This window comes from Euleptes europaea, chromosome 4, assembly GCF_029931775.1.
Source record: "Euleptes europaea isolate rEulEur1 chromosome 4, rEulEur1.hap1, whole genome shotgun sequence".
Classification (NCBI taxonomy): Eukaryota; Metazoa; Chordata; class Lepidosauria; order Squamata; family Sphaerodactylidae; genus Euleptes; species Euleptes europaea.
In genome coordinates this window covers 91,718,051-91,741,917 of record NC_079315.1, presented here as the reverse complement: position 1 = coordinate 91,741,917, position 23,867 = coordinate 91,718,051, and the positions used below count along the sequence as shown (strand labels likewise).

General features: G+C 43.6%; 1 protein-coding gene across 1 annotated transcript in view; it reads right to left on the bottom strand.

Moving 5' to 3' along the window:
- Positions 1–23,867, bottom strand: part of THBS4 (thrombospondin 4) — a 50,337-nt gene that overhangs the window by 6,000 nt on the left and 20,470 nt on the right. Inside the window, exons 5-18 of the mRNA XM_056848612.1 lie at positions 21,068–21,162; positions 20,147–20,198; positions 17,214–17,386; positions 16,817–16,954; positions 15,705–15,782; positions 14,193–14,345; positions 12,500–12,604; positions 11,714–11,821; positions 8,647–8,806; positions 7,747–7,865; positions 6,577–6,629; positions 4,795–4,988; positions 4,006–4,184; positions 2,589–2,637 (exon numbers count right to left, since the gene is read on the bottom strand). Coding sequence (XP_056704590.1) covers positions 2,589–2,637; positions 4,006–4,184; positions 4,795–4,988; positions 6,577–6,629; positions 7,747–7,865; positions 8,647–8,806; positions 11,714–11,821; positions 12,500–12,604; positions 14,193–14,345; positions 15,705–15,782; positions 16,817–16,954; positions 17,214–17,386; positions 20,147–20,198; positions 21,068–21,162 — 1,656 coding nt within the window. The remainder of the gene's footprint in view (positions 1–2,588; positions 2,638–4,005; positions 4,185–4,794; positions 4,989–6,576; positions 6,630–7,746; positions 7,866–8,646; positions 8,807–11,713; positions 11,822–12,499; positions 12,605–14,192; positions 14,346–15,704; positions 15,783–16,816; positions 16,955–17,213; positions 17,387–20,146; positions 20,199–21,067; positions 21,163–23,867) is intronic.

Here is a 23,867-nt window from a genome sequence, read left to right as displayed (position 1 = left end):
AAGCAGGGTCAGTCCTGGTTAGTATTTGGATGGGAGACCACCAAGGAATACCAGGGTTGCTACATAGGAAAGAACTGGCAAACCACCTCTCTTAGTCTCTTGCCTTGAAAACCCCAAAAGGGGGTCGCCATAAGTCAGCTGCGACTTAGTGGCATTTTATATATACACACTCACTGTCTGTCTAGCCCCGTAGAGTTTAGTCGCAGCTCCACAAGTCCTCAGACAGAGCCAATGTGGTATAGTGGTTAGTGCAGGGCCAGCATCAGCCTACTCTGAAGTGGGGCAGCTGCTGTGACCCAGGGCCTCTGGCAGAACCCACTCTCAAAGATCCCCTCCAGCTGTCCCCCTCCCCCACCGCCTGCCCGTGTGCCTTTCCATGCCCATTGGCCTGCAAGCCCTCCTAGGGCTGTTGAAATAAAAAAAAATCGGTATAGTTCGGATTTGGCCGGATTCGTCCCGTCTGGATTCGGGATATGCCGAAGTCCGAACTCCCCCTCTTCGGGTCCATGCAATTCGGCGCGAATTCAAAGTTCGGGGAAAAAAATTCAGCTGAATAAAGCCATTAAAAACACAACCGCACCTTTCCGCAGCTTGGGGGGGGGATTTTTGGGGGTAGAGGTCCCAAACTTTCAGTGGAGCTTCAAAGGACCCTTCTTGCAAGACCCCCCAAGTTTTGTAAAGATTGGGTCAGGGGGGGCTGAGATATGGGCCCCGAAAGGGGTCCCCCCCTTAATGTGCATCTCTGAGCAGAGCTTGCCGCCCACACACAAAGCTCCGAGCCCCAACGAACAGCTGAGCTGCAGGGAGCAAGGGCGGGGCAGGTGCGAAGAAGTTTGCAAAGCAACACAACTGCAAAGCAACACGTTTGCAACCATGCAAAGCAACACCTGACACCTGGGAGTTTGCAAACCATGGAAAGGGACAGAGGCAGCTAGCTATGCATAAGGAGCAGGAGGGGGTGGAATTTCCCCTTTTGCATCGGACTCGGGACCAGGAAAATTCATTTTTTAAGTCCATTTGAAAACCAGTTTTGAGCAAGCATCAAAATAGACCTAACCGATCTTATGAATGAGGGAAAACCTGAGGACACACAACTGAAGCCCCCCCTCAAACCAGGGAGAGAGACTCGAGGGGGCACACACACCCCAGGCAGAAGGGGCAAAAGCCCCCTTTGGCTTACCCCCCACCCACAGAAACTGCTCCCTCCCCCCCACACACACAGACTCTGCTTTCCCCCCACACACACACACACAGGAGAAAAATTATAGATTAAAGCCCCCAAAGGGGTCTTACTGTGGCTGTCTTCTGTTCCATCAAGAGGGGCTGGGAGGACTGGGTAATCCAATACGATACTATTTAAGCATGGGAGGTTTTGCCTTGGATTTGCCACTCTGGAGATGCATACAGGATCGGGTGATCCATTCATCCCAATAGGGAAAAGGGGAAAGCCCATATCTCGGGACCCCCTAACCCAATGTTTACAAAACTTGGGGGGTCTCTTAAGAAGGCTCGTCTGAAGCTATGCTGAATGTTTGGGGGCTGCACCCCCAAAAAGCGCCCCCTGCAGCCACGGAAATGGAAAAGGGGGGAGGGAAAAGGGGTGGAGCCCATATCTCGGGACCCCCTGACCCAATGTTTACAAAACTTGGGGGGTCTCTTAAGAAGGCTCGTCTGAAGCTCCGCTGAAGGTTTGGGGTCTCTACCCCCAAAAATGCACCCCCTGCAGCCACGGAAAGGAGCGAATGTGCACACCCACCCAGTCATGCACTCTCGGCCTAACCTACCTAATAGGGCTGTTGTGAGGAGGAAATGGAGGAAAGAGAATTATGTAAGCCCCTTTGGGTCCCCATTGGGAAGAAAGGTGGTGTATAAATAACGCACATAAATTTAAAAAGCACAGGTGGAATGTTGGAAAGGGAGGCATGAGGGAGGCCTGGTGGTGGGCAGAAGGGGGGTCCTGGGCACTGTTTGCCCAGGGCCTCCCAAAACCTGGCACTGGCACTGGGAGGGTCAGAATAGGATCTGGGTTCAAATCCCAGCTCTACCATGGAAGCTTGCTGGGTGACCTTCAGCCTGTCAGTCTCCCAGCCTAACCTACCTCATAAGGTGGTTATTGTTGTAGCGAGGGTAGAGTAGGGGAAGGGGAGAACAATGGGATAAGCTGCTTTGGGATCCCACGAGGGAGAAAAGTAGCATATAAGTTTAAAAAAATAAGTCAGAAGTATTTTCTTCTCCTGCTAACTTGAGGCTTTTTAACCAAAGGTATTGGGGACTGAATCTAGGACCTCATCTATGCAAAACGCATGCTCAAATGCTAAGTCATTCCCTTGCCCTCAGGTGAGAAGGAGAAGCCTGAACTCAATCTGGAACTCCCTTCCCTTCTCCATGCGCATCGAAGGAGTCATGCTTTCACAGCAGACAGCACTGCTCATCTGTTAGTCTCAATCTCTCTCTGCATGCACATGCACTAAAGAGCACTGTAAAGAGCCCCTTGAATCTGGAACTTCAGCGCCAATGGAGCAAAGATCCATGTGCAGACACTTTTTGTATTTGTGGAGAGCTGCATGATCAGAAAAACAAGCCCATACCTACGGCAAGTCCAGGATCACTGTTCATGGTCTGCACAATCTCCATGCCCTACAACAGATACAAGTAACATTGTTAAAGCAAAGAACTGGAGTAGGTGTCTTTCCTTTGTTACAATCACAACCGAAAGGTAGGAAAAAACTGCATGCCTCATCTGCTCCTCTCTGTGTCACCTAGTGAGTCGGACAAATCTCCTTTGGCTGTCTTTCAAACAATTAATGTACCGCCACATAAAAATTCAAACACCAAGTCTTCCAATGACTCAACTGTAGCTGCTAGCAAGTATTGTACTGGAAATGTGTGTGTGTGTGTTAAGTGTCGTCAAGTTGCTTCCGACTCATGGCGACCCTATGAATGAAAGTCTTCCAAAATGTCCTATCTTTGACAGCCTTGCTCAGATCTTGCAAACTGAAGGCTGTGGCTTCCTTTATTTACGAGAAATAGCTTCCTATAATGTATGGAATTTTATTTTCAAAAGCAAGTATCTAGTTTGGAAACTATGTAGCTGGTATATTCTGAGCTGGTAGAATATATTTAGCAAGTATACCCTGACCTGGATGCCCCCGGCTAGCCTGATCTTGTCAGATCTAGGAAGCATAGCAGGGTTGGCCCTGGTTAGTACTTGGATGAGAGACCATCAAGGAAGTCCAGGGTTGCTACAGAGACAGGCAATGGCAAACCCACCTCTGTTAGTCTGGTCCCTTGAAAACCCCACGGGGTTGTCATAAGTCAACTGCAACTTAGAATCATAGAGTTGGAAGGTACCATCAGGGTCATCTAGTCCAACCCCCTGCACAATGCAGGAAATTAACAACTACCTACCCCCACATCCCCAGTGACCCCAACCCTCCCCTTGATGGCTCTTTCCACCACCATATTCTGAAGTCACCCTATCTTTCTCTCTCCTCTGCATCCTCCAACCTACATTTCCTTCTCTGCTTTGCCCTTCACTTTCAAAAACCATTATACGAGCCCAACTATTGGGTTTGAGGTTGGATCCAAACCTCCACTTGCATATGCAACAACACTTACACTTAGGGAGTCACCAGTTCCCTCCCCCTTTGGATGCAACTCCCTAAAAAAAGATGCTCAAGAGGTTGGCAGTCTGCTATGCAAAACAAGAGGCTGCAGCGGGAGGCAATCTTCCCCCTGAGCAAAGGGAGCTTCTGCTTGCACAGATGGCAATTCAGATCCAAGCACACTACGTTAATTAGTGTAGTAAATTTCACTTTGGATAATTTGTGAACAACAAATTTGATGTTCTTTGTCCCCTAATAAAAGTTCCAGACTGCTGCCTAAGCCCCCAACTAAATGATGAAGTGCAGAAGCGTATTTGTTCAAACAAGGTTGGAGGGCAGCTTTTGTTTGTTTCACAACCTATTGTTCTTAGCAGTTTTTAGATATCACAGCGTGTTTTACCTGGTTTAGAACCACCCAGTTTGGATCAATCTGAGCATCACCTTCTGGATCCAGAACTACAGTCTGGTAAGCCCTGAAATCCGTGAGAGTGATCTCTGCATTTTCAGGACAAACATCAATCTGATCAATCACAGTGTCCTGGTCAAAATCCGATTCACAGATATCGCCAACTCCATCACCTGGACACACAAGCACGACACACATCAGGGATGTTGTCTGTCTTGTTATTGTATAAAAGTGACATGAGTATCACCCACAGAAAATGTTTGACATTCAATGCAAACCTCAGAGATATGTAGGAACTGCATGAGAGAGAGACCAATTTTGGACTGCCTCTAATGGTGAAAAGAAGAGATAGCCCTTGACAGACAGCTTCATGTCTTCACAAGACTCTGTTCAACAACAGGTTGGAAATTTCAAATCCTGTCACTGATAGTATAGGTCTATGTGGTGTAGCGGTTAAGAGTGGAGGACTCTAATCTGGTGAACCGGGTTTGTTTCCCCACTCCTCCATATGAAACCTGCTGGGTGACCTTGGGCTAGTCACAGTTCTCTCAGAAGTCTCTCAGCCCCACCTACAGCACAAGATGTCTGTCGTGGGGAGGGGAAAGGAAGGTGATTGTAAGCTGGTTTGAGACTCCTTAAAGGCAGAGAAAAGTGCGGTATAAAAATCAACTCTTCTGTCTTCTTCTATTACATTTTCCTTTGAAGAGGTATTGTATTCGGCCCACAGGGTGGAAAAACTACAGTAGAAGGGAAGAGGAGGAAGAAGAAACAGGCAATACATACTGTTGTCGTCCTCCTGTCCTGGGTTAGGAACCAGACGGCAATTATCAGGGCCAGGAGGAATAAGGTCGGGAATTCCATCATTGTCGTCATCGTCATCGCATTCATCCCCCAGGCCATCCTTATCAGTGTCTAGCTGGGAGCTGTTAATGACTGTGGGACAGTTGTCAGTGCTGTCTTGGTGCCCGTCTCCATCACTAGGAGGAAAGCAGGGAGGCAAGAAACACTCTGTTAGTTCCTATGATATATAAGAAGAGAGAATTGGGCGCCAATGGTATGTTGCTCACACGCTTCTTTCGAGTGAGGGCCTGGACAATGAGGCAGCAACTGAACAGGAAGCCTAGGTCTACTAAGCACCTGGGTAGGAGACTGCTGGGCAACCTCATGTACATTGACGTGAGTTTCATGGAAGGGAGGTGGGATATAAACGTAATCAATATTTCTGCCTTTCATAACAGATTGTTGGACTTTTGGAAAAGAGGACATCATCCTTCCAATGTCTGTCAGTGCCCCCCCCCCCAATATATACAGGCACACCGCATTTTACTGTGCCTCACTTTATTGCACTTCACAGATTGTCAGATAGGCTCTCTGTCAACCCTGGAATGAAACAAGATGGTTTTCCCCACAGCCAAAATGGAGTTTTTGCACTCCGTCCCTTCCCCTGTTTACACCCGGTCTCCCTCCCAAGATCTACACCTCAATGGAGACCCGCCCAGGAAATCGCCGACCTGATACCGGGTCCCGCAAAACAATGACGGAGCCCGGGAAGATCAGCCTGTTAACGCGCGCGTTTATTTTCTGTATGCGTTTGCTTAAGTACTTGCCGGTAGTTAAATTCTGTATTGTTTCTTTGTTTCTCAAACCTAATCTTCCCTATTGTATCTGCCCTATATATGTATCACTATTCCCCCATGCCTGTATTCTAGCCTTAAGTCTTTTACCTGCTGAAACCACTGACTTTCTGTAATAAACTTTTAACTCGCTGTACCGTCTGGAGAAAAGTTATTGCCAGGAACGCATTGGATTACTGAGGCCTGACACAGATATTGCGTCTTTGAGCAAGTCTATCGACGCCATTTTTCCAACAGCATATGCTCACTTCATGTCTTTGCATCACATTTTGGTAATTCTCGCAATATTTCAAACTTTTCCATGATTATGACACGGTCTTTTAGACATAATGCTATTGCTACTGTAATGCTACAGTGTAGTGTCAATATAACTTTTATATGCACTGGGAAACCAAAAACGTCATGTGACTCGCTTTATTGTGATGGTTTGGAACCGCACCCGCAATATCTGTGAGGTATGAGTGTGGTTCTGAAAACGAAGGCAAAAAAACCCACAACCTATCAACCAGCAAATAATTTCCACACTTGTGACAATTTTTGTTTATTTTGCAGATAAGATATACAAGAAAAATAGACTCGGTTTCTTTGTCCTACATTGGAAAAATATTTTCTGCACAGTTTTCATGGTACAGCCGCACAAAACAACATTGCAATATTATATGTCACTGGAAGGGCATGATTACTTTTCTGACCTTAGTGAATGTTTATAATTATTTATAATTTTCCAGGGAGAAGGGAATGTAATGTCATAGTGGTCCAACTAATTGATACAATGGTTTGAAAAGGAGGCAAAGTTAAATTTTACTCTGGAAGATGTAAGAGCCACTCCAACAAAAGCAACACAAGGATGCCAGCTCGTGCCAGGGCTGAGTCTGGCTGGGCGCTGTTGTACATAAGTCTTGCAAGTACATCAGAGCAAGCATTACTCTACCTGTCTTGATTTGTGTCACAGGAATCCCCGACCAGGTCATTGTCAATATCTGACTGTGAACAGAAACAGAAAAAACATTACAATATTAAATAGTAGAGAAATCTCATTGTTGCAAGAGACTCAACAAATATCTTTCAGAAATTTAACAGTGCAATACTAAGCAGAGTTACACTCTTCTAAGTCCACTGAAATCAATCGGCTCAGAAAGGCGTGACTCTGCTTAATGAGCAGAGAGGACCATATTTGAGAAGGCAGAATGGTGGTTTGTACCTCAGTTACTACTATGTTAATGTGCATAGGTTGCGGGGTCCTACTTGAATCAGGAAATAGCACAGCCTCTTTGTCATGGTTAAAGATTGCTTCCCCCTTTTTTAGACTTTTTAATTGAAACAATAATAGCATACTTGTTCAGTGAAGATTTTGAGAATGGTTCCACGTCAGTCAAATGTGGTACTATGATCATCATTCCTATAACCCACAATTATGATGATCCCAGGAGCAACATCATCACTCCATTATTCTCCTATGCCTTCCCTGTTATAGTCCCAATTTTCCCAGAAGCCACTTGTTGGGATTTTTGTTTTTTGGTTTGTTGTTGTTTTTGCAGTTTATAGTTTCTCTCCACCACTGTCTCATAGTCAGCACAATTTGTCATCTTACCTGAAACCTCCAGGCAATGCACCGATAGCTGCCACATTGGCTGTATGTATATGGGGTGGGGATTTGATAGGGAGAGGTTGGAGTTGCTAGCTAAAGTTAGCTGTAGCTGAGGTGCAGCCTAACTGGAGGTTGTTGCTCAAATTTCTCCCAAGAGATTGGATGCAGGATTACTGAATTTGTTGTTTAATAGCAGTGAGGAGACTGGGGAATAGCACTATGGCACCATGAAGTAATAGCGCAAACCAGCTCACATTTTTAATAAAAGTCATGGAGGAAAACCTCTGCTGATATCAGGGAACAGTGAGAGGGGGAAGATAAATGATCACAAGCGAACCACCCTCTGTGTGGATGAGAAAATCCAGGCAGTGATGGATTTCTCTGAATTAGTATCCAGTGGCATGTGGCTCCTTGGTTAAAATTTCTCATGCAGCTAAATAAAATTAAAAAAAAGGAATGAGCAAGGCAGATTTTAAATAAATAAAAATAATGAAATTTCTTTCAATCACTCACCTGATTGGGATTGCTAATATCTGGGCAGCTGTCACAAGCATCACCTACGCCATCGTTATCCCTATCTTGCTGTTCTCGATTGGGAACCTTTGGACAGTTATCCAAAACATTTTTAATACCTAAAGGAAATTATGATATAAAGTCAACATTTTATTTTGGTCACTCTACCAGTATGTAAAACTAGAAAAACTAAACCTTGGCAGCATACTGGATAGACAAACTGGAAAAATCTATGTTCTTACCCCCCATTTGGCCATGAAACATACTGGGGGACCTCAACTACCTACTGTCTCTCTGCTTCACAGAGTTGTTATGAAAATAAAGCACATGTCATCTTGAGCTCCTTCAAAAAAAGATGGGATACAAATAAGATGGGGGGGGGGGAGGCCAAGAGCTACAGAGGTCTGAGGAAGCACTTCAGGGACTTTCCTGATTTTGACTGTAGGCCCTTATGATGAGGTTCCTACCACTTCAGAGAATGTCTCAGTATCGAGAAGAAGCTTTTTGGTTAGCTGGGGAAGGTTGATTTAGAAAAGGGGGGCTTGAAAAGCCCTGGCAGATGTATGGGAACATTCCTTTGCATCTTGTGGAAAGACTTCGGTTAGCAAGTATTCACCATGTAGTTCCTCCAATGGAACAGCACTGAATTTTGGAGACTGGGGGGGGGGCAGTGATTCCACCCTCACTCTGCAGACCCCAACTTTACCATGATGTTGTTCCCTGCTGACCCCTCAGGAACAAAATTTCAATAGGCTGCAGTAGTAAGAGGAAGCAGGAAGGTCCTGCCCCACAAAGTTCCCAGGTGGTTGGATAATGGCAGTGCCTAACATTTGATGTGTACATACTAGGTGCCTGAGTGTCAAGTTTACTGTAGGCAGTAATGTGTCACCATTCACCCACCATCTCCATCCATGTCATCATCGCAGGCATCTCCTTTGCCGTCTCCATCTGTGTCTCGCTGGTCATTGTTTAAGACCATACGGCAATTGTCACAAGCATCTCCAAAGATATCCTGGTCACTGTTTTTCTGGTTGACATTAGAAGCGAGGACACAGTTATCCTAAAAAAGAGAAAGGCAAACTTCTCTTGACTCCATCCTTCCCACAGCTGTAGTGCTCATGACTCTTTACTGACCTTGCTTTTGCAAACAACATTGTGCTGCTAGTGAAAGCAACAAAGAACGTTGTGACAGCTTAAAAGACTAACAAATGTATCACAACATACACTTTTGTAGGCCAGAATAAGGAGAGACAATAACAGTGCAATCTGAAACAGAGTTAAGCCTTCCAACACCATTGAGGTCCAGTCGGTTGGATCCAGCCAGCTGTTCCACTGGTTAAAAATGAGGGAAGGGGTCCCCTTTGACTACCAAAAAGGTGATGTTGGGGATCATAGGACTTGTATGAACAAAAGCCAGGTGGGATGATAATAGTAATAAGGAGGGGAATTGGCTTAAGATTGAGCAAAAAAGTCTGCTGAATCCAACCCACTATAATTTTCTGTACTGAACAGATGCTCTTATGTCTTTTGAGGTTGTTCCACAGATTTGCTAACGAATCACACATAGGTGCTTCATGATGAAATCTCCATTTGAAACAGTTTTTGTGTACATACAGCATTTTTTAGTACTATTTTAATGTCTGATTCGTGTCCTTTTATCCTTGAGTACAAATAGACTTGTTTGGCCTGTGAAAACGGCAGAAAGACATTGATGGCAGATCACTTAATGGCACAGATCACGTTAGAAAATGTGCAAAGAAAGGAACCCCTGATGGTACAGCAGATGTCGTTTAGATCCATGATAGCTTTACATTTGCAGATATGGGGACTGACTTGACTCCAAGTTTATTGCAGGGGCTAGTTCTGGGATTTGTATTTCTATCTGAGCTAGATTCAAGTCCAGTAGCACCTTAGAAACCAACAAGATTTTCAGGGTATAAGCTTTTGAGAGTCAAAGTTCCCTTCGTCAGGTACTCGCTGTTGTTGAGAAGTAGTTGTTTGGAGCTGTATGGCTGCAGGCAAGCAAGGCCAGACCTTCAACACAAGGCCAGGAAAGGGTTGAATCATATTCCACGATCCTTGATGTTGCAATGGAGAAGTTTCACCTGAGAACTGTAGATAAACGGCTTTCTGTTTCTACAGGACAGACCCAACAGAAAAAGTAGATGCCTATCTAGTCACACTGATCTGTTTCTTCGTTTATCCAGTTAGATTTGAGTCCAGTAGCACGATAGAGACCGACAAGATTTTCTAGGTATAAACTTTCAAAAGTCAAAGCTTTCTTTGTCAGCTTTGACCCTCGAAGACTTATACTGCGAAAATCTGGTTGGTCTCTAAGGTGCTACTGGACTCTAATCTAGCTGTTCTACTGCAGACCAACACAACTACTCTCTGAAACCATCTTAATTTACGAAGATTAGGATGGTAGTTTTAAGAATGCCATATGTGACTCCGGCAAATGCTGGTCTCTGCCTGAGCAAACACTTGATTATATAATCATTATGATCCTACTTATTTTCTACAAACAGAAGACACTCAGCAGAAAGGCCTGTCCCATCTTGCTTTTCCCACAGTAGCACGCTGCTGTCCCCAAAAAGGCAATGTCATGGACAAAATGGGCTTTTTGTGTGTGATATGAGACCATGAAGAGCTGCTGCCAGTCAGAGCAAACAGTACTGACCTTCATAAACCAATGGCCTTGCATGGTATAAGGCAGCTTCGTGTTATGGCATACCATTTTTCATCTACGTGTTGGCTTTAGAAATGCACTGTCTTGACAATAGATCCTCAGACACAGGAACACCTGACAAATATAATTGTCACAAAAAGTGGGGTCTAACTGACCCGGAGAAGTGAGGGGAAACTGATAAAACTACATTTTCACCTCCCTGGTGTCCTTATGACAGAAATGAAAACCCTGCATTTTCTAAGCCATTTTCTCTACTTTTGCTAGACCTTTCCATTGACCAAAGTGCAGTCATTTTAGTATCCTTTATCCTTCTCTATCTTCCTAAGAAGTACTACCCTGTCGTGTCTCTCTCTGAAACAAGTGTATCTTCTTGCTCCAGCTAGAGATAGCCAAGAGGCCTCAACTTATCACCCTTGAAGGTCAGTTGTTTGTTACAAGCGAACAAGCACTCCAAAGACACACTCCATGAGAACATACAGTTTCTATGGTCCAGATAAGACCCGAAGGAGGGTCCATTCTGTCTTATTGCATCAGGGACACTCGCAACATGTACAGAACATGTAGTTATGTGTGTTCTTGGTGATGTGTTATGGCACCATAGGCTGTTGTTTTGAACATAGTGTAAGTACATAAGAACATAAGAAAGGCCATGCTGGATCAGACCAAGGTCCATCAAGTCCAACAGTCTGTTCACCCAGTGGCCAACCAGGTGCCTCTAGGAAGCCCACAAACAAGACAACCGCAGCAACATTATCCGGCCTGTGTTCCAAAGTACCTAATATAACAGGCATGCTCCTCTGATCCTGGAGAGAATAGGTATGCATCATGACTAGTGTCCATTTTTACTAGAAGTCATGAATAACCCTCTCCTTCGTGAACATGTCCACTCCCCTCTTAAAGCCTTCCAAGTTGGCAGCCATCACCACATCCTGGGACAGGGAGTTCCACAATTTAACTATGCGTTGTGTGAAGAAATACTTCCTTTTATCCATTTTGAATCTGTCACCCTCCAGCTTCAGCAGATTACCCTGCTTTCTGGTATTATGAGAGAGGGAGAAAAGCTTCTCCCTTTCCACTCTCCCCATACCATGGATAATTTTATAGACATCTATAAAGTAGAGACCCAAAATTCAGTATATGGATTGATTTTTACCTTACTGCTTTCTAATGTGCATTTTTGAAAAGTTTGGATTTTGGTTTTTACAGGCCAACTAAGTGGAAAGAAGAGACAGAAACGAGAAAATCCTATGGAAACTCAAAGCTGTCTATCACTAGTACCTGGTCATTAGGAATGCCATCCCCATCTGCATCATCATCGCAGGCATCTCCAATTCCATCTCCATCAGCATCTTCCTGCCCAGAGTTTGGAACATACTTGCAGTTGTCCTGTGCAGTGGTTGGGGAAGAAGTAAACGGTTGGAAGACGCAACTGGAATTCAGAGGGCTGGCCCAGTTTCTCCCCTTTCTATGACCTTTATTTATGTATTAATTTATCACAAGGACTGTGTTCGGAATACAATGCGGGTTCCATTTCTGTCAGACAGTTAAGAGTTAATTTGTTTGTATTGACAGTTTAGTTAGTCTCAAGAAAATGATGTAATGACATGTGTCTTTATTCTATTGGTCAGCAAATCACCATTGAGTATATGCCAAAAGTCACGTACCTGCAATTGTTTTTAATTGCTGTCTTTTGTTTAGAAGAGGCAGCAGAGTCAGTCACGTCTGGATCTTACACCGACCAGATGCAAGGCCTCTCTGCTCTTAGGAGCAAAGATGGATTTTAAGCCTGTAGATACCTGTTAGTGCAAACTAACAAGTTTTGTAGGGAACTAGTCATGTAGAAAGAAATTGTTGTTGTTTTAATCCATGTAACCCTACCCTCTTTGGAGAGTAAAGAATTTGTTTTGCTTAAGACAAAAGTCTTTATCTGTGTTTTATTGGGTGCTCTGATCAGACTCTTTCTAACCACAATCCCATTTCATCAAATTAATTTCTAACAGACTGTGGTTTCAACAAAGGACATATTTGAGATAATTTCCAATCCATCTCCCCAAATTGTCTTACCTTCCGGCAGCTTTCAGTTGAGCATGAGAGTTCTTCATCAGGATAACCATCAATGTCAACATCTTTTCCACACACAAAGCCATTGCCAGCCCAGCCGATACCACACTGCAAGGAAAAAGAATGACAGAACCAACATAGAAAGAAACTGGTGAAGCACAGTAGATGGGCCACTGGGCCCACAGAGCCTAAACTCTCGCCTTAGGCCAGCTGCTCACTCTCACTCCCCATCTGAGATATGGGGATAACAACATCGACCTCTTTCAATGCTGTCGTAAGGACTGCAGCACAATAATATGCATTAAGCACTTTGAAAACCTGAAAGTGTTACACAAATGGCCCAGAACAGTAAAAGCTTTGTTAGCTGGTTTTCACAGGGATTGCGTGTTGCTGGTTAATCAAATGTACTGGATATTCGCTCTTATCTCTATCTACAAGAAGCCACAGTGGTCAAACCCCACACCCTGGGAATGCTGAAGTGAGAGCCCCCATACCTGGCAGGACCCTTAACCACACACACACACAACACACAGCTGTCCTACATGGCAGGCAGACAAACAGCACAGGAGCCCCCCAAGAGAGAGCCAGCGTGGTATAGTAGTTAAGAACGGTGGTTTGCAGCAGTGGAGTCTGATCTGGAGAACCAGGCTTGATCACCCATTCCTCCACACAGCGGTGGGGGCTAATCTGGTGAACTGGATTTGTTTCCCCACTCTTACACATGAAGCCAGCTGGGTGACCTTGGGCTAGTCACTCTCTCAGCCCCACCTACCTCACAGGGTATCTGTTGTGGGGAGGGGAAGGGAAGGTGATTGTAAGCTGGTTTGATTCTCCCTTAAGTGGCAGAGAAAGTTGGCATATAAAAACTAACTCTTCTTCTTCTTCTTCAAAGATGACAACAGCTGGCAGAAGCCCCACAGCAACTAAAGGCATCATGCCAGCCAGCTGGGGAAGCAGGAGGCGGCCACAGGCACCCAAACATTTGGGTGTATCACGGATGGAAGGTGGAATTTTACCTTGTGGGTGATATGCTAGATAACCAAGTATTTTGAATATTCAAGTGGTGGATAACAATGATTTCACTGCATCATCATTATTATTATACCCATGCTGAAGACTCACAACATATTGTAGTGGTCAGTGAAAATAGGTGGGCTATAAATGAAGTAAATAATTTAAAAATATTTTATGTGTGTTATGTGTTATCAAGTTGCTTCCAACTTATGGCGACTCTATGAATTAATGATCTGCAAAACATCCTGTCATTGACAGCCTTGCTCAGGTCTTGCAGACTGAAGGTCATTACTGCCTTTATCCAGTCCATCTCATGTTGGATCTTCCTCTTTCCCCACTGCCTACACCTTTTCCTGGCATTGTTGCCTTTTTTAGTTAATCTTGTCTTATAATTTTTAAATGATAAAATTTAATATTTAAAAATTTATTTGAAATTTTTTATATCAGGAAATACCATTCACCCCAAGAGACAGTATGAAATGTAGAGTTCTCAAAATAAATAAATGGGTGACAAACAGTGCAGCCCTAAGCAGTTACACCCTTCTACACCCATTTACTTCAAAAGACTCAGACGGCTGGAATTCTGCTTGGGGTTGCACTGAAAATATTATTTTTCTGTAGAATGTCCAACTAGGGCTCATGCCATTCACTGATCTAGAAGCAAGTAAAATCAAAATCTTACCACGCATGAGATGTCTCCTTGCCTTACTTCAGTGCACCGTGCATAGATACTGCATGGGTTCAAGGCACGATTCCGGCAGCTTCTTTCAGCCCTGCATCCTCTGACCTGGTCTCCCGTGAACCCAGCTTTGCACGCTCCACAGCGGTAGGAACCCTATCAGGAAAGCAAGAAAGATCAGAAACAAGATTTCCCCCTGCTTTTAAATGGCATGTGTTCATTGCCCTACTCAGTTTATGCCAAGTATGACCAACAGGAGACCCACCAAGCCAAAATCAGCCCATCAGTCCAGTATGTATACTGCCCCAATCCAGGACTGAATACCCCTTCTGTTTCTGTTGCCTGTCTTTGTCTGGCTGGTCAGCTGCTTTTGGCTTGGAGGGACACAAGTTGGCAGGCCTACCTTATATTATCCAGGTGAGGGACTGTGTTCACTTGCCATTCTGATAAGCTCAGAGCTGCTTCTCATGCAGTGATTGTATTCAGATACAAGTACAAAATCACAAACTTGTGCAAACTTCTAAAAGGAAGCCAGAGTGACGAAGTTACTTGTTCTGATAAGTATGCACAACACTGCGAAAGCAAGATTCTAGTTTGAGGACATATTTATAAGGGCAAAAAATATATGTCTAAGAATAAATGGGCTGGTTCAGCTGTAATTAAGGGCGTTTTCTTAATTGCTAATGTGTTTTGACCCAAAGAAGGAGACGGGGGAAAATTCCCTGGGAAATGGGAGGGAGTGTGCCTATATGTTTGGTTGTGTAAAAATGTTTGGTTCTATATGTTTGGTTCTGTAAAAAATGTAAATTTGGCTCAGAATAAATGCAGCAGAAATACTCTTTCCTCCTACACTGCCCCCTGTTCCAATGCTGCATCCCTTTGAGGAAGGGCCATGGCTCAGTGGTAGAGCATCTGCTTGGCATGCAGAAGGTCCCAGGTTAAATCCCCGGAATCTCCAGTTAAAGGGACTAGGCAAGTACAGTGATGTGAAAGACCTCTACCTGAGACCATGGAGAGCCACTGCCAGTCTCAGTAAACAATACTGATTTTGATGGACCAAGGGTCTGATTCAGTATAAGGCAGCTTCATATATTTATGTATTAATGGAAGTCTGTTTTAGGAAGATTTTTAAATTTGAGACATTTTCTGAAGGCAGGATACACATTTTAAAAAAGAAGTCAATAGTGTTTTCTTCTTGCAGACATACAGATGGGGGGCCAGGACTGGTAGTTCCCTTGTTCACAGCTGGAGGCTGAGCAACAGGCTCACTTATGTTGTGGGGTGTAAGCAGAGAACCTATGACGCTTTATCTGCTGGCTTCACACCATTCTATCATCATCTGGCTGGTTTTTCAAGGGTTCATGAAAATTTTAGGGCTGAGATGGTAACCACACTTTCAGGTGGAGGATTTTTTTTGGGTGTGATTTGGCTCTTACTTTTGGGACAGCACCTGTAACATTTAGATTAATCAGATCTGGACACCTCCCCCCCAAAAAAATATAACAGAGTACTTACCACAGTGTTTATACACTGAGAATTTGGGACACAGCTTCCATTCGGATTGTTTTGACATTCATCTATGTCCAAGCAGACCTAACACAATTTTTTAAAATACCAAAGGAAATTAATTCCAAATACACTCAAGTACAAAATGACTTCCTTAAGAAGTCTTCTAAAGTGTACCAAACAAGCAAAGATGTGCTAATTGGGAAACAATATAACAGCACAGCAGTCGGTAGATCTAATCCCTACAGTAAGTGTGGGGCCTGGAGAGGGGAAATCATTCAGCTCTGTGCCAAATATGAAGACTCCCGGGGCCTCTGCATATGTGATTTTTCTTACCAGGCTGTCCACAGGTCCAGGATCTAACGAACACTGTCATGTGCAAAAAATGTAAGTTCTGTTACCACACATCAATATGGAAAATGGGATGAGTGCTTTCCCTCCCTCCCTGCTGGAAAGGTAGAAAGGAGTCTAAAGCAGTGAAATAATTACAATAGCCCAAAAAAGATCAAAAGTGGTGTGCACACAGGAAACAAAGGAATAGCTTGCCAATACTGGGCAAACATAACAACAGCCAAAATATGGCCAATGACAAGGGGTTCTAAAATCTCTCTTCAAAAGTTCGGTCTTATAGAACTGCACCAGAGTCAAACCCCCTCTAACTTCCTCCAGAAGACCATTCTAGAGGACTGGGGCAGCCACCCAAAAGGCCTGTAAACTAGTAGAGGGCATCTGCATGGGAGAGGTGGAAGTAGAGTTGCCAACTTCTAGGTGGGGCCTGGAGATCTCCTGGAATTCCAACTGATCTCCAGACAACAGAGATCAGTTCCCCAGGCGAAAATAGCTTCTTTGGAGGGTGGACTCTACAGCATTATGCCCCACTATATGCGTTATGCCCCTCCCCTGTCCAAACCTCGACTTCTTCAGGTTCCACCCCCCAAAAATCTCCAGGAATTTCCCAACCTGGAGTTAGCCACCTTATGTGGAACATTCAGCAAATAGTGCTGTGGTTAACAAGGCCTTTTAGAAGTAATATAATGTCACTTGTAAATAATATGGATCTTATAAATACATGTGTAGCAAAACCTTATTTTCTTTTGGTGGGTGGAATTGAGATCATATACCTGTTTATTATTTTTGGCAAAGTTTACTCCTACTCCTTGGATGATTTGGCCGGTGTATCCTGGAGGGCAGGCCTCACATCTGAATCCTGGAGCCATGTTCACACATCTCACTCCCGGGAAGCATGGATTATATCGGCACTTAAAAGGACAACAACGAGGTTCATTCAATAAGCGAATTACATAGCACGAGCCCAGCACTGTGAAGACCCTGTTCATTACAAGCACCAGTTGACTCTTGCTTCTGACTCACTTCTAACACCCAAAGCAGAGATTCATACAAGTCACCTACAGAGTATCTGATTTTAGGGGACAGCCTAGATCTCTCTGTACCTGAAAGCTGTCCTCATCACACTAGCGTCTACACAGAACTTTTTTAAAAATAAAAGGAGTATTTTACCTCATCAATATCTGCACATGTAACTCCATTTCCAGTGAAGCCTTCTGGGCAAGGGCCACACTGAAATCCATCCACTGTATCTGTGCATCGCACGCCTCTGAAACAAGTGTTGGCTTCACATTTTGGCTTGGGTGGTTCCGGGGGCAGAGTGGGGAAATTTCCAGCTCCCAATCCTGAAAATCATGAAGTAAGGCAACAGGTTAGGACTTGAACCAAGTCTCCTGCTCGTTCAGGCCCAGCACAGTACAGCATATGCCACAGGGCTGGTTGCAGTAACTTGCATGACATAGTAGCCTCTCTTGGGCTAGGGTGACCAGCACCATGTTGGGAAATACCTGGAGACTTTGAGGGTGGAGCCTGAGGAGGGTGGGGTTTGGGGAAGGGAGGGACCTCAATGGGGTATAATGCCATAGAGTCTATCTTCCAAAGCAGCCATTTTCTCCAGGTGAACTGATCTCTGTTGCCTGGGGATCAGTTGTAATCTCCAACCACCACCTGGAGTTTGGCAATCCTACCTTGGGCTGAGATCACCTGACTGGATTCTGGCACATGATTCAGGAAGCCAATCACAGAGTCCTGAGTCTTATAAAGCCTGGCCTTGTAGGTTGTCTCCACAGTCTGGACAAATCATTAGCAAGTGGGGACCTGACCCAGACTGTGTTTAGTTCCTTTGTGCTTCTTTTTGCCTAATCCAACCAGACATCTTGGAAGTCATCCATGCCCGGGATTATGCTTCTTGCCTCTGGCCCTTGCAGTCTGAGTTGTCTGCTTCGAATACTGATTCTTGGCCTAATTTCAATCCTGCTTCCCTCTTTTGGCCCTGCTCCTGGAACTGCATCCAGGCTCCTGACAGAACAGCAGTTTTAATTATTTATTACTAATCAGTAAACCGTGAGATAAAGGCTGGATTTAACTATTTATAAATAAATCACCTTATATTGTACTATGTCTCTGTTTAAAATATTTATATTCTGCCTTTGTGCTTCAATGGCTTTTGAGGAAGCTCCAAAGATTAAAAAAACAAACAAATATAATTAAATCAAAAAACAGCTATGGAAATGAACACATGAAGCTGCCTTATACTGAATCAGACCCTTGGTCCATCAAAGTCAGTATTGTCTACTCAGACCGGCAGCGGCTCTCCAGGTTCTCAGGCAGAGGTCTTTCACATCACCTACTTGCCTAGTCCCTTTAACTGGAGATGCCGGGGATTGAACCTGGGACCTTCTGCATGCCAAGCAGATGCTCTTCCACTGAGCCACAGCCCTCCCCAATAAAATAAAATAGCAACAGAGCAAACATCATATTCATTCATCAAAAGACTAAGCAGATAAGGTTGTTTTGCTTTTTCATCCAGTTGACTTAAGAGAGGGTACCTGTCTTTCTCCCAGTGTGACCTAGGGGGTTTCAGTCCCCAAACAAATTCAGACTGAAATGAATCCAGAGCCATTACTTGCAGCAAAGCAGGGCATCAGTACTCTTTCTGGATCTAGGGTTGCCAGTGTGACGCTGGCAACTGACAGGAGACTTATTTGGGATGGGGGCCTTTACCAGCAATGCTATGACATCACAAGTGACACAGCAACATCGCTTCCAGCACAATCTGGAAGTGACATCACCATGTAGGGGTGATGCTCTAGCATCCCCCCAAAACTCTATGGTTTTATCATACTAGAGCATTGACCAATGTGATGACATCCCTTTTGGGTCGTGCCAGAATGATGTCACCACATTGGCATGACACTGATTGCCCCTTCATTGCCACCAGCATTTTCCTAGTGCCATCCCACCGAGTGACACAGCCAGCAAGGGGCATAAGGTCCTGGCCTCCCTAGATCCGACCCATTATCTTCTGAGATAATTATATGATAAATACATCTTAAGGGTTTTGCAGCTTGCACATGTCACAGGAACTCAATGCCAATAGAGGTTTCCTGCCGAATATATGCATACGTGCATTTGTCACATGTGACCTCTTACATAAGTGTGGGCACATGCTTTCTTGTACAAGGAAATAACCAGGAGTCACTCTGCTTATGATGGCACTGTGAGTGCTCATGGGCTAGTAACTCTCTAACATACCTCACAAAGTTTTTGTAAGGATAAAATTGGATGCAGGGAGCACCATGTATGTTGCCTTGAGCTTCTTGGAGCAAGAGTGGGATGAAAAAATGTGCCTGATACTGGTTCGATGTGCCCCCTTTGTCAAGAGTGCAACAGATCGTTTCACAGGACCGGGCATGGTGGCATTAAGGCTGTGGAACTCTGTACCAAGAGAGAAATGCCTCACCACTGTATGTGTGTGTGTGGGGGAAGCTGTTGGGGTGGGGGACACAGCATTTTTTGGAAGGCCTTTAAGAACTGAAATATTACTGTTGTCTCTTGTTTTCTTTGCTGGTGGTATATTTTCTCTGCTCTCTGTGTAGTTGGCTTTTGTGTGGGTTTTTAAAAATGGTATGATTTTTACAATTTCTGTCGGGAGTTGTTCTGCAAACCTCACTTTGCAAAGAAGGGCAGGATATGTTTTCATCATCATACTCACCACTGTCCGAGTTAAAAATGTCATTTAAAAATAACATTGCTTAAGATTCTATTACCACCTATTAGCTGTGGTTATAATTAGTTAGCCTGGCAAATATCAGATGATATTTAGCACAGGGAAAGGGACTAGAGCCACCCCTTCATGTGTTCTTTTCCCAGCCTTAAATTATGCATCTTCAGGAAAAATGGAAATAGTTTTTTACTTTGAAATATATTGAGCGGCTAAGGACGCAATCCTAAACCAGTTTACTAAGAAGTAAGCCCAATGTTATTCAGTGGGACTCACTCCCTAGAAAGTTTCCTTAGGATCATAGCCTAAGAGTGAACAGGAGCTTCCTTTGTGGTTTGGGCCATGAAGTCTCTTTTAAAATAGGAAATGCACAAGCACTTACCACATGCCTGACATTCAGCTATCGTATTCCTCAAAAAAGTTGTTTCTTTAACCTTTAGGAAAGGAAAGGAATACATATGGATTGGTCTCATTTATCCTGAATTGCTGTTATCCAGAAGCAGCATAGAAGACAATTATGTAAAAGAATAACCTGAATTTGCAAAGAGCACTTAAAACTTGCCTCAACTGTTCACATGGGACTATAAATCTATTCTGCTACAGACAGAACTGGTTTAATATTTTAGCCTCCTATTTTATACTATCTTCATCAAAACTACTCACAGTAGGCATTAATCCCAAATTCAACAATCCCTCAAATACAAGTATTGATACAATGCTAAAATTTGGTTTTGTACTTGAATCTTGTTCTTAAATTAATTGTGTAATGATGGTCCCACTCAAATTATCAGTTCTGACTGAAGAACTCATTTTTATATTATATAAGCTAGATAGAACTGGAGTGGTGCGACTATATTTTGGAATTTTTCTGGGAAAGTCTGAAGTAAACCTTAGATCCTGTCTGATGTCAGTCTTGTCTCATAAAATCAATTCAAGGAGCCTCAATTTTTCTGCCTATTCAAGGAGCCTCAATTATATGCTAAAGTTTGTACATTGAGTTTCCCCACTTGTAAATAACTTTATAGAGTTTGGCATATCTTAGTATTTTTAGTCAGGTTCTTTCCTGGAGTTAATTTGTTGAGCCTAATTGTGAGATTCAGGAGTGAACTGTCCACATTTACAAGCAACCTCTCTCTCTCTCAAATTGTAGTGGGTTATTTTATTTCATATTTCTCAATGTGTAGAAAAACAGGTTTGTACAGCAAGCCTAATCCACCGGGTGAATTTTCTTTTAGCACCGCAGAGAATGTACTGTTTAGGTTAGAGACCAACAAAATGCAAATTGCATAACACTGTCAGTTACCTGTTGTCTTAGAAGATCTTTCACATCACCCAGTATTTGGTTCATTTGCATCATGTGACTCAGTAATTGCCTGTTAAAGTCATTTGTAGAGACTCCTACAACAATACAATGAGAACAATTAAATGGTATAATACAGAAGGTCTGAAAACCTTATTCTCATTAGTTCTTACATGGCACTTCGTAGTATTCATAAAGCTTCTCGTGGGTTATCACATGAATCTCGAATCAACTAACATTGCCAATCCTAAGCAAGTTTACTCAGAAGTAAGGGTCAAACCAGAGATGTTGGAAGATCCATGACTGGCCTCCAGCATGTTTTTAATGCTAAATTGCAATAATTGGGGGGGGGGCAGATTGAGATTATAGCACAGGGAAAGGGACTAAAGCCACCCCTTCCCAGCCTCAAATACCCGCCGCCTGAAAGATGCTACTTGTCCAGTTTCCCCCAAGGTATATATCCAGGAGGCTGTATTTTATAGAAGTTTATGTTATTCAAAGGTTTAGCATTTTCAGAGTGAAATTTCACGTTACCTGATCATACGGGTCTTCCCAAAACTCCCTTTTCCAAGGGAGTGTGAATGCAAGGACGGAGGGGCAGACTCAGCAGCCAAGAAGGGAGTACTGAACCTTCCCACTCTCCTCCTCAGCCATTTTTAATCATTTTTTTCTCAGAAGAATTAAACCTGACTGGGGGGAAGGAATAGCCTCTACTGGGGGGAGGGCCAGGCGAGGGAGGTGTGACATGCCCCTTCCTCTCTCCGGATGATGCTTCCCTGCAAGGACCCAGCATCCTCCCCGCCTGTATTTGCACACAGCTTTGGGAGCATGTATTTCTGACATAATATGTAATTGTACCTCAAAGGTACTTTGTGTGTTTATGTGTACAGTGCTGTCAAGTCGCAGCCAACTTACGGCAATCCCAGCAAGGGGCTTTCAAGGCAAATGATTAAGCAGAGGTGATTTGCCATTGCTTTCCTCTGCAGCGGCTTCCTTGGAGGTCTCCCTTCCAAGTACTGACTCTGCTTAGCTTCCGAGATCTGAAGAGATCAGGCTATACCATGCCGCCTTCCCTCCCTTTAAAGGCACTGCTCTTTAGAAATTAATAAAAATGTGTATTAAAAAAGTTAGCTATTACTTAGCTGCAACTCTAACAAAAGAAGGTTTTGATTTGTCTTATGTTCGGCTTCTTGCTCAAGATCAAAATCTTCTCTGTAGTTTTTGCATTATTAAACTTTACAATGCTGTGAACTTGCATACACTGTTTTTCAGACACAGTAAAACTTTTCATTCTTAACCTTACATAACCTACATACCAGGCATGCTTTACATTTACCACGGCTACACAGCAATAAAGTTTGCCTCTTTTATCCCACAACTTCCTGCAGTGCAGACACCTGACCTGTCTCTCAAAAAACACCTTCAAGGTGCAGAATATAAAGAGACATAAAGCCTTGTCCCAACTGGACTGAAGACCTGTGGTTACAGAAAGCCCTAAACCCTCTACGGTCGTTTATGCATGGGTGCTTTCACTCATGTTCACCTCTTCCAGACATCAATCAAAACAGACAACATTAAGTGAGAAGTGCGCAAAGGCAGCTCTTCACATACTACAATCGCCTTGTATAGCTGTCTAACTCAGCTTATCAAGCACATCCCTTCCTTCACTTGAAAGACAATCCTATGGATCAGCTAAGATGGCCACTGCAAATCAAAGGCTAACCCAGATGTTAAGTAATCATAATATGATCCTCCGGCTGCAAAACCAACATGCAATAATAGCAGTAGAGGTAAAAAGCAAAACAATAGCATTGCAACCATGACAGCCTCTTCCACTGACACATAACAGTGTGTGAGCTTTTGAATTCAACAGAACTCTTTTTCAGGTGGGATGCTACCAAACAAAGTTTTAAAAGGATTTGGGGCAGGGGGAATGCTTCAGGACATGGTGATAGGTCCTGTTTCCTTCAACCAGCAACTCCTGTTTCCTGCAATCTGTTTCCTATTTGCATTTCAAACATCCATGTGCAAGCATGTGGGACACCTATGGAACACTGGCATTATTGACACAGTGTATAACATCCTAAATTTTAAAAATGGAACTGCCAAAGCTTCCTGAGTGATCATCTCCAAGACACATCAGATTTTCCCAAGGTTCAACCATTTCAACTAATACAAAACACAAAATGCCCAGGCACCTACTCATTCATTCCAATAAGACAACTTTTTTTTTAACCTACATATGGTAGAGCAATTCAGTTTAAATTACTTTTGGCTGCAGATTTGATATATCTTTTTACCAGTTATAGTAGAAAATACTAGAAAACATGCCCATAGCAGAATGCAAGCCAAACTAATACTTCTCTAAGAACTTCAATATCTACCCTAAAGAGGTATTAGTTTAATGGTTTTGGTGTACTATATAATGATTGTTGCTTTAGTATTGTCTTATGATATTTTCTTCCTCTCTTTGAGACCTTATTCTGTGGAAAAGCAGGTTTATACATGTTCTAATACACAACAAAATGGAACTAGAGTATTTTCAGTGCCTACCCTTTTGGCTTTGGGTTGGACTTAGCTCTGGTTTGGGAAATTCCTGAATATTTTGGGGGTGGAGCCTGGGGAGGGCAGGGTTTGCAGACGTAAAGGACCTCAGAGGGGTAAAATGCCATAGAGTGCACCCTCCAAAGCATTCATTTTCTCTAGGCGAACTGATATCTGTAGTCTGGAGATGAGCTGTAATTCCAGGGGATCCCCAGCTCTCACCTGGAGGCTGACATCCCTAGGTTGCATGCAACATTAA